The sequence below is a fragment of the Meleagris gallopavo genome, chromosome 17, assembly GCF_000146605.3.
Source record: "Meleagris gallopavo isolate NT-WF06-2002-E0010 breed Aviagen turkey brand Nicholas breeding stock chromosome 17, Turkey_5.1, whole genome shotgun sequence".
In the NCBI taxonomy this organism is placed as follows: Eukaryota; Metazoa; Chordata; class Aves; order Galliformes; family Phasianidae; genus Meleagris; species Meleagris gallopavo.
The window spans coordinates 6,075,735-6,087,043 of record NC_015027.2 but is presented as its reverse complement, the minus strand read 5'-3'; the positions used below and the strand labels follow the sequence as shown (position 1 = coordinate 6,087,043).

At 40.8% G+C, this 11,309-nt stretch overlaps 1 protein-coding gene across 1 annotated transcript in view; it reads left to right on the top strand.

Moving 5' to 3' along the window:
- The window catches only part of PPP1CC (protein phosphatase 1 catalytic subunit gamma), a 15,746-nt gene that overhangs the window by 717 nt on the left and 3,720 nt on the right, over positions 1-11,309 (top strand). Inside the window, exons 2-3 of the mRNA XM_010720170.3 lie at positions 8,694-8,825; positions 10,024-10,254. Of these exons, the coding sequence (XP_010718472.1) occupies positions 8,694-8,825; positions 10,024-10,254 (363 nt within the window). The remainder of the gene's footprint in view (positions 1-8,693; positions 8,826-10,023; positions 10,255-11,309) is intronic.

The following is an 11,309-nucleotide window of genomic DNA, read 5'->3' as shown; positions in this document are numbered from 1 at the left end:
GGGGGGGAGGGGGTTCCGGGACGGGCCGCGTGTGGGGGCCGGTATTAGAGGGGGGGAGCTGCGCTTTGTCCTCCGCTCACAGAGGGCTGCGCGCCCTCCGGAATGAAAGGGACCCTTTCGGGTGAGCTGCCGCGGTCCGGCCTTGTGTCTCAGGGCGGGCGCTTGAGGAGCTTCGTGGGTTTAACGTGTTTCCATCCGGTACGGCCATCTGTGGTGTTGCTGAAGCAAACAGAGGAAATGTCTTTCAGCCGTGCCGTGGTTTTTCCTCCTGGCAGCGCAGAAAGGACGGCGGTGCTGGTGGGGAAATGACTCGGGACTAAAAATCCCATAGGTGTATTATGGGATTACTGAGCTAGAATAAGTAAAAGTAAATAGGGCTTTTTCTCTGATCCGTTGTGGGCTGTGCCTGTTACCAATTTAAACTACCCCGGCTTAAATTATTTAAAGGCTTCCCTTCGTAAATTTAGAGCAGGATTTTCCTGAAACACTAGTAGCACAGTTTGTGGTGTCAGGTCTTGTGTGCCTTACCTCTGCTGACATTAATAAGAGCTCAGTTTTACTGCAAGTAATAGTTACAATTCTTACCTGATCTGCTCTGGTGTAATTAATGCAATTTTTCCAGTGCCGGTTATTAAAAACAGGGAATAGGATATCGTAGGAGGAAATGCAGCTGATTTTGAACAATTCTTCTTGTTTAAAGTTTAAAAAATGGCAAGATGTGCTGTGCTGATAGATTCTTACCCAGCTCATACCTGTGTCACACATTTGGAGGAGATGGGAGCTGGCAAATCAGGCTTCAGAAGGCTTACTGACTGCCAGGATCATTCAAGAGGTGGACGTGTACCTAAAGATACCATTACTGGAGGTTGCATCAGCTGCCAGAACTGAAATGTTTTAGCTTTATTGACATTTCAGTTGGGATTTTGAGTTCTGTGAAGCCGTAATGGCTTTTCAGTATTTAAAATGATTACCGGAGTCACCTGTGCTGATGTGCATTTTTATTGCTTATTAAATGCCTGTTGTAAACATTTTTCTCAGGCAGGGAAGGTTGACCTTTGTGGCAGTCATTATTTTTTTCACTTCTAGAAAGGGCAAAATGATGGTGCATTTTAGCAGGTGCTGCATTGTGGATAGGTAGATAAATTGTGTGAATTGCTGTGATCATCTTCTCTTTGGTTGTTTAAAATTTGACTCATTCTTTCCCTGGAATTACAAAGGTGCAGTTAGGTTGGTGGTGGGACTGAACTTCTACAGGGCGGATCTGTGTGGTGTTAAATGAGGGGGGGAAAGTCAAGTCTGGAGTATGTGCAGGGTTTCTCATCCTACTTAATTTGGGATAAGTGAGGAAATGTAAGAGGCATTTCTGCCTTACCTGGTGTTTTCAGTGTAGTGCTGGCACACAACTGGGTGGTGTTATTCCCATCAAGTCTGATGTATGTGTTTCAATTGATAGCCTTTAAGACAAGGCTGCACTCAGGTTGTTGCAGTCATAATCAAGTATTTCAGTGGTGCTATTCTTAAAATGTATACTTGTATGGTTTTATAAACATTAGATAATTGTACTAGTAAAATGCAAAGGATATGAGCAGCTAATATGGCATTATCCCTTCTTCCTTTTTAAAGGTCAGGGAAAAAAAATGTATTCTGGAGATAGCTGATGAAATACTCAAATCATTGTGAGCAGTTGTACCTGTGTCCTGTCAGGCACCTTAGCACTGTGCTGTCAGAAGACCAAGAGCTGTGCTGGATCTGATGGCCTAGGTAAAGCAAAGTGCTTAATTGGTGAATCATAATTATTGCTTTTGTTCCTAATGTAGGGCATCAATAATTTATTCATTGTTGGGTTTTTACTTGCTTTCTATCATGATTGACTTCATGAAATTTGAGGTATTTATGCTGATCAAATGACATTATTCTTTCTCCTCCAACTAGCTGATGCTGTCTCACCTACCATGGGCTAGTTAGCTAATTATTAAATTAGTCTTTAAAAAATCTGGGTATATTTATATATTTAGCTTCTTATTCTGAAGTAAATATTTGGTGACTCTTTCTTGCTCCAAATGTTTGTAGCACAGAGGCATTTGGCTTTGAGACATCTCAAAAAAGCATTTTTCAGTAACGTGCTCAGCCTCAGTGAGCAGGTTGATGAAAGCACTAATGAGGGCTGTGTTCTGCTAGGAGAACGTGTTGTCTACTTTTGGTGCTTTTAGTAACTTTCCTAACAACAGTTTTCTCAAGAATAAGGCTTTTAAAGCGTACTAAATGACAGTATCCTGCAGTGACTATTGAAAAGTTTCCTAAATGTACTTGATAGCAGATAAAGGCTCGTATTTTTATGACTGAGGAATAACGAGGGGCAACCTTAAGAGCAAACTACTGTCCTTCCAGGAATGCTGTAGGCACTGACTTCATGGCTCTGAGCTTACAGCTTTATGTGCCTGCTAAACTGAAGCTGCAAGTAACGTGAAAAATCAGTGTCATCTGCATAGCAATGGAAAGGCTCCCAGGAAGTGGTGGAGTTCCTGCTTGGCTCTGGGCAAAGGATGAGTGAAAATAAATTCTGAGGTCCCTGAGTGAGTGGCTTCGTTTCTGTGTTACATTACGTTTGATAACAAGAGCCCCTATCCTCATCCTTCACCCAGAGTGGATAGGGTCTGGGTTGAAAATGGTGCTCATGGCAACAAATCCAGTTAAGGAGATTGACATGTCCTAGTTTTAGCATGGTAATAATAAATAGCAGGGTAAAAGAACAGAATTTCAGCATAAGAGGAACCCACCTGAAGGAAGTTGCTGAAAATCTTTTTTCATGCTCTAGCCTCTGCAGGTGCTATTAAGGGAAAACAAGTAATGAATGGAGGCTGCTTTGGATAAAGTCATGCAAGGCCAGAATGGCAGTAGCCTTTTTGATAGCTGAAATCCTGGTTCGTGAACTAAAATCAGCAAAAATATTCTAAGTCCTCTAACTTCCCTGTTTATATACCGACAGATTGCTATTCCCAGTAATGCCTGTTGTATACCTGTTGAGGAGATGCTCTCTCCTCAACACTCTCTTTAATTTGCTTTAAATGGTGAAAGATGATCATCCCATTATCAAAAATAGATAAGCCAAAGAGTACAGATAAACTTCTGACAATAGCAAAACCATTTCTTATAAGGGCAGTTTTCTGATTTTGTGCCTTTCTGCTCAGACCCAGCATCGATTGGGTCTGAAGGATTGCTTTCTGTTTAGCTTAGGTCTGTCTGATTCTCACAGACGTTAATCAGAAATTGGGACAGATTTTGCTTGGTAGGTTGGGATGCCATGGTAGTTTCTAATAAACAGGCAGCACTCGTTGACCTCAAACTGTGCTTTTCAATAGCTCATGTAGCTAAATGTTAATTGCGTTGTGCTATGTTGCAGCAATTTTTGATGACAGAGATAGGAGCTCTGCATCTGGAAGACAGGTTAGATTCCTGTCACTGCTGCGGATTCAGATAAGTTGGTTACATGCTACATTTTATCTCTTAGTCAGTGAACAAGGGGTTTGTCATCTGAGGTTTGAGCCCGAGCACCTGTTGCTTTGTAGCTCTTTAATTTGACAATATGTTACAAAATGGAAACCTTGCGATCATGGAAGATCTTGTGTTTGATAATGCTGCGGTGAACTGTTGCCCTACAAAAGAAGTAGTCTAGAACTTTTCCTTAGAGGCTTGGGCACTGGTGGAGTTGCTTTTCAGTTTCAATTTTGCAGTGATCTGATCAAAGTTGATACTGCCTGAAGTAAACTAAAACCTTTTAAAATCAACCACCTCCAAGTTATTTATTCCCTTTGTGTCTGTGGTGCAAAACAAAACGTGAAGCTGTCATTAGGAACTGCCAAAAACAAGATAAAAACAACCTGTGGTATTTTTGGAAATGTCTCTAAGATTTCAAGCATCTTAATGTAAAATATGGTAAAACTGAAAGACTTGTTTAATAAGCTAAAAATGAACTGAGCTGCTGATAGACTGTTTTCTTTAAAACATTGCATGCAAAGACTCAATTCCAGCACTTCAGTTGATGGCTTCTGGTAAAGTCTTACTGAAGAACAGAGAAATGCACAGATCTGTTTATGGATCTAAACACTGAAATCTGTTAGTTTTTTAATATCCTTTCTTAAAGATCCTTCCTTTTTCTATTAACAGGTAATATATTTATTTTTGTAATAGCATTACCTTCACTAAAGAATTGTATGGCTCCGTTGTGACCACTGGGAAATGCTGGTGATGGAATGTTGCATGCAGTCTGCTGCACTGCACACACAAGGCTGTCTGATTGCTGTACGCTAAAGATCCCGCAGTTTCTGACCCGTCTGTCCTTCAGACACATCTAAAAGTTGTCCTGGATGTCAGGTCCTGGCAACTGCAGCTAAGATTTGTGCTGGCCCCATGCACCAAAGTGGCAGGGATGTCCTTGGTCCTGCTTTTCTTCCTGTCCTTCCTTTCCCCTTCTGCTGGGCACCTGTCATACTGCGCTTGTGTCCTCATTTTAAAGCTGGGATCTGGGATCTGTTGTTGCTTTCCAGCAGCTCTCCTCCCAGTCTTGGAAAGCACAAAAATAAGTTCAGTTCAGTAGTTGGTATCTATCACATGGTGTTTTGAGCAGGCTGTGAGGAGCCTGTGTAACCCTTAGAAATAAGGTCTGGAATAGCAAACACCAAAGGGATAAGAGCACGTAGGTGTCACTGCTGCAAAGCTATGGCAAGGCATCTGCTTAACGTGTTGGAAAAATGAAAAGCTCTAGAATGCCAATAGCTTCATAGGGCTTAAACTCTTGTATGGACAACAGATGTATTGCTCTCCTTTAAAGCTTTCCTGCATTGGCTTTGCTGTACGTAGCTGTAGAAGCTGGATTATTTTCTAGTTCGGTCACTGTGACTTGGAAGAGTAATCTGCAGAAGAGAGCATCCAGGTCTCAGGGAGTGATCTTTTCTGTGTTTTTTTCCAGCCAAGGGAGAAGGTGTTTTTCCTAAGCTCCTTCACTCATACATTGCAGATGATTTTGCTTGTTAGAAAACTGCCCAGGCTGGACGTTGAAATTCAAGCTCTCAAAATGAATTTTAAAAGCAAGAATGTCTCTGCCTAAAGGAGGAAAGAAATATATTTCTGTCTGGAAATAGTGCAGCAGTGTATTGAGACAAGGTGTAAATAAAATATTATTTGAAATGGCCTGGCTTTTTCCCTCAACTGATTAATCTTTAGCTTGTTTCGCTCTCAGTTCCAGACTGTCATTTCAGAGAGGTTATTTTCTATGCATTGAAAGAACGAATGTGTGAGTACAGCACTGTCAGCTGCTCTTTTGACTTTGACCAAGCTGTCAATTAGTAGTGTACTGTCTGATCTCTACAAGCTGCCTGGTTTGGGTCCAAATCAGAGAAGAGAAACTTTGAATACCACATTTTTCATAGGATACTATTTTTGCCCTTCTTACTGGGGCTAAATCGTTTAAGATTCAGTCGCGGAAGCCTCTTAAGAATTCAGACAGTGAATATCCTGCATTTTCTTGCCAGCTCTTTCATCATGATTGAGAAAATCCTTGCACTAAAAATATAGATTTCTCAAGCCAACGTGCATCTTCGATTGTTCTGAAGCCAAAAATATTTTGTACAACTTTCTGGTATATAGACCACTGGTAGAAGTAATTGAACAAGCTCATTTCTCCTGTGCTGATCCCATTTTGGGTGAATGTCTGTCATTGGCAGGCAGCACGGTACAGAACTGAATCAAATCTTCCTGGTTTTCTTCTGTCCTTCTGCCATCTGTGTTAGTGAGTTTGTATAAACTGCAACAAAGCATCTCCTGATCACACCGAGGATTCCTACAACCAAATGACTAAAACTGCCCGGGGATTATACTGGTCCAATGGAAATAGGTCAGAAACCTTGGAAACTTGAATCTGAAACAGTCAGTTTTCAGATTTCCATTTAATCTTCAACAAAAATGAATGCATATGCTTTATTCATAAGCTGTAGTGACTCAATGTGTTGCTTACATTGTGTGCTTTTTAAATACTTATGTGTGTGAGATACAGGTTTTGATTTTATGTATTTTTTAGCAATTTCTAGCAGGAGCAAATCATGGAAAAGTTGAATTTTTGCCTGCATGTATCTCATCTCTAAAATCAAAGATGAATTCTACTATAGAAAAGAATGGGGAAATTAGCATTCACAGTTTAACCAGCGGATCACTTTTTTCTGTACATTTCTGTTCACTATTGCTTCTGGATATTTGGCATTTTTAGTACCTTGTTCATTGCTTGGGAGCATTAGGAAAATTACTGCATGGATGAAGAAATGACTGCACGGATGGGAAGCCTCATGCGTGATAAAGTGCTGTGACAAAGATTTAACTCTCATTTGTATGCTTCATTACTTGTAATATTTTAATGGAATACTTGAAGTTTAGTGGTAATTTCAGTGTCACCATGTGAGTAAATGCCAGTGGTGAGCAGTAATACATAGGCAGTGGGTAATAGAAGAGCATCTATTGCTTGAAAGATAGCGTTATTAAAGCAGTGACTTTTGGCCTGCACTTAACTGAATGTTGCTATCGCTGCATGTTGTAATTTAGACTGAAGCTTGATTCTGAAGCTTGTTTGAGAAAAGGTTGTGTGCTTTACAGTGTTGTCAGTGATTCTGTAGTGCAGGCAGTGTGAGCATGGCTAGGGTCTCTGACAGGAGTTGGTATGCAGGGGAGAGCTGTTTTGGTGGTAACACCAAGTGCCAGCAGAGATTGGGCCCAGTGACAGTTGTTCTTATGAATGAATATAACACGGTCACTGCTTTATTCTTCATCTAAGGAAGGCATGCTAACTGAACAATGTCTTCTGCTTGTGATCAGAAACTTGCACTAAAGTTGGGAACTTAAATGCTGATAAGAGAACATAATCCCTCTGGAAAACAGTTCTTGCTCTTACTCTTCCCAGAACATTCCACCCTCTCCACCCCAAGCCTTCTCTGTACTCTGGAATTCTCTCTTCTTGTTTAATAAACCAAAAGGTGTGCAGTGACAGTAACAATGTGGGCCACTTACTCCATTTACTCAGTCTAACCATGACAAATGCTCTTGCAATTTAGGTACAGCTGAAAAATTATGGCTAAAAGACATTTCCTTTATATTTTGGGCAGCAGAAAATGGCGTCTGTGACTGAGGGTGGATTGGATAAATGGAGGAAAAACTCTTCTGGTAGCTACAGGAACTTGTTCATGCCAAGCTGGTGTCCTTGTTCTGTGTCTGAACACTGACAGGTGATAAAGGGAACCAAACACTGTGAGGTGTTGTACTGGAGGAGGTGGAAAGAGTGAAGGATTGAAAAAACAGCCTGAGCTGGGAGATGAATCTCCTACCAGGTTGCCTTTCACTGTGTTCAAAGGGACTGGTAAGGAGAAAGCCTAAGGAGAAAACACAGAAAATACAGTGCTTGCTTTAGTATAGGTGAGTTTGTCTGGGCTTCAAGTGAGTAATGAAATAGCTCAACTTAAATGGCTGAAGAACAAGAATCTCCTTTTCTGAAATACGTGAGCTGTTTCCCTCTTGATTAAATCCTTTGTAGGTTTGAGACAGTCAATTTCTCTCCGTAGTAGAGACTCTTCAAAGCACTAATGATGCTAATAGCTCCCTCTCAGCTTTGTTGTAGAATTCATCGGTTTGGTGGCTTTGATTTTAATGTGCTTAAGAAATTATTCTGGTCCTAGGCCCTTTCTTCAGCTCTGCACTTTTTTTCATGTTGTTCCTCCTCCTTCTTGGCACAACCAAGAAGTGGGAAAGCCTGAGGATGGGATTTACAGGAACCTTCTAAAATAAATGTATTCACAGTCCCGATCATACGGAGTAGAAATTCTGTTTGAAGGATTCCCACCTCTCTTTCCAGTTGCCAGATGTTCAATGCATTCAGCTGTTCCTGTGGCTCTGGTGCTCCTGAGGGATTGGTGAAATAAGTTCATGGGAGGGTGAAATAAGAGTAGTAAAAGCCTAAAATATTGTCTTGCAATATTGATGACAGTTCAGTACTACTAATTTCTGCAGCACATTCTGTAACTTCGAGGCAATTTTTAGGAACACAATTATATTTGTCAGACTGGTCCATTTAGATTGTAAAACAGTCATTAAGGGTGTGCCAGCTCATTAGATTTTGACAAGTCTTGTTTTGTGGAGGCATTTTCTGAGGATGAAATGCAGGTAGCATGCTACCTTCAGGTTAGTTGTAACTGAAACCTGACTTATGAGTAGAATGAAACTATGTTTCATAAACCTTGTGTGGCTTGGGTATTTTCTTCATCTAAGGAAATGGATTTTGTTTTGTTTTTATGAATTCTGGGGCTCAAACTGTTTACTTTTCAGCTTTACCTGTGGTCTGACTGCTTTAATCTGTCAGTAGTTAGCTTAACTTCCGGCTAGTGATGGGCTGACAGGCATGTTCATATGTCTGACATTCCCATATTCATTTATACTGGCTTACTTTAAACTTATTTTAAGAGTTCAGAGCAGTTTGAATAAGACAGCAAAGTTTAGCAGCTAAGCATAAATACAGAATATTGTAAAATATTGTTGAAATATTCAATTGTAAAAGAACAGTTGTTGCGTTCTCATTCGATGTTAGTGGCGTTTAGGCACTCTTAAAATAATGCTGGGAATACTCTTGGCTTGGGTAACCGACTTCTGATTCCTTCCAACAGTGAGAGGATCAAAACCAGGTAAAAATGTCCAACTTCAAGAGAATGAAATCAGAGGACTGTGCTTGAAATCCAGAGAAATTTTTCTCAGTCAGCCTATTCTGCTCGAACTTGAAGCTCCACTGAAAATATGTGGTAAGTGCTGTGATTTGATGCGTGGTTGGGAGTGGAGGGCGTTTAGATGGATATCCTCTTTTAAGCAGAGGATACCAGATGCTGCTTTCGCTTACGAAACTGATGAATGATTGTAGCAAAAGGGAAAATAAGCCCGTCCTGGGTGCTTCAAGTGGAGGAGTGGGAAGGAGGTAAATGGGAATTGTAGAGGGGACCAAAAAATCCCAAATCAGAAAGTAACTGGTCCTGTTTGATCAAGTCTCTTGGGAAAGGGATTCAGAAGAAGTTTTGGAAAGAAATTTTTCTATCAGTTGTTGCTCCGATCAGTCATCACTGAGCAAGGAGAAAAAAGGAGACACAGTAGCTGATGGTAGCTGCTGTTCAGAGCTGAACCATGGTTTGACACAATTTTAAACTCTTTCTGGAAACTTAAGTTTCTGTATCACCTCTGGTTTGGTTTCACCGTATTTACACATGGTGATATTGCTCATTTTTCACACGTGCACGTCTAGGTATGCTAAAAGGATGAAGGATGTCAGAATAAATCCTCAGTAAATGCACGCCAGCAGAGGTTCCAGGAAGCAGTATTTTATCCTGCTCCAGCACTGCGGATCTGCTTCTGAAGTAGCTTGTTCAATATTTATAATATGTGGTAGTCTTAAAAACAGATTTATTGTTCTGCTTGCCAGAAACAAAACCATGATTTAAACCAAAGGCAGAAATATCAATTTCTTCCAATCCGACTTCCCTGCTAGAATTTGAGTTACTGGGTGTTGCAGGAGAATACCAGACATGGTATAGAGGAAAGGAAATTCCCCAAGCAGTTTTCCCATCAGTGTCACTACTGAAGTGCGGCTGTATCAAGAATGAAGTGGAAGTTCCTAGTCTTGCAGCCAGTAGTCAAGTAAAGAAATTAACTGGATGCCACACTTCTATTTGAGTATGCAGAGTTGATTTCTTGGTATATCTTGGATTTGTTTTATGAGTATGTGAGTATTTCTAAATAGATGCATACTGAAGTCATAATGCGTTCTTAGTCAATGTCTTACACAGATATCAACTTTTGTAGTGTGATAGCAGTAAGACAAACCATGTCATCTTCAGGAATGCTGCAGGCAGTATCTGTCTGCAGGTTTTTCCTGTTCGTGCTGCTTCTCTATAAAAAAATGGTAAAATATCACAAAGTCAGTTACGTGCCATTTCTGACTGCTTTTTACAGGTGACATCCATGGACAATACTATGACTTGCTTCGGCTCTTTGAATATGGAGGCTTTCCACCAGAAAGCAACTACCTATTCCTTGGTGACTATGTTGACAGAGGAAAGCAGTCTTTAGAAACAATTTGTCTTCTATTGGCCTACAAAATTAAATATCCAGAGAACTTTTTCCTTCTCAGAGGGAACCATGAATGTGCCAGCATTAATAGAATTTATGGATTTTATGATGAATGTAAGTAATATGGACAGATGTGAGGATGTTTGGTTTGGGAAAGCAGGGTAGGAGGTACTTGCTGTCATCTAGTCCTCCAGTATTAAATGGCTTTCTGAACTTGCAGTTAACTCTGCCTAGTTCAGATGGCCCCATGGTCTGTGTTAGCAAAGGAAAAGTCTTTGCATTCATCTTATTATCATCTGGTCCTCACAGCACAGAACAGCAAGCAAAAAGGTAATTTTATTTATTGGCCACTGAAGTTAAGCAACTGTTCCCATTGGTATGCATTTGTTAAGTTCTTAAGGCTGTCTGGTTAGAAATTAGAGGATTTTACTTTGCTTTACAGTTTCAGTTACTTTCATCTACCTTATGAGGTACACTCACTGGGGCAAGGAGCTGCCCTGTATTGTTATTACATGACAGTGCTTGCAGTCTAGTTCCCAGTCAGTCCTGTAACTTAACAGATGCATACGTTCATATGTTTCAAAAGGATGTGACCTAATCTCACATAGAGGAGATAAAGCTGTTCTGGTGGTTGGGTACTGAGGCATTCTCACAGCTTCTGTTGGGGACATGCTTGGCTTGGAGCTCACAAGATGTTCTCTCGGTGTCTCGTTCTCCTTTTTCAACAAGGAAGGGGAGTTGTGTGGTGTTTGAGCTGACTCCTCAGGGATTAGTCACAGGTTTAGTCACAAGGTGCAGATATGTTCAGGGTTCGTATCTGTTGGGAAAGTCGCCTGGAAGGTCAAACAGCAGCAGCTTCATTTTTTTCAGTCCTATTTCTTTGCCCAGAGAGACTTTGCAGTAAAGTGCTAGTAGAAATTGAAGGGAGAACTGCTTTTGAAGGAGTGCTATCTATCCCTACGAAAAAGCAGCACATGGCATTTTCTTTTTTTAACTGATGAGATTCTCCAAGGGATTTTTTTCCAAAGCAAAGTGGAAGCAGGAGCCTGGCTGCCAGCAGTAGAACATTCTCTTGAACGGGAGTGTGCAGTCCTCAGAGCTCTGCCACACAGAAAGAGGCCTTGCAGCTTTCTTAGCAGTATGTCAGTGGGTTCCAGAGAAGATAAATA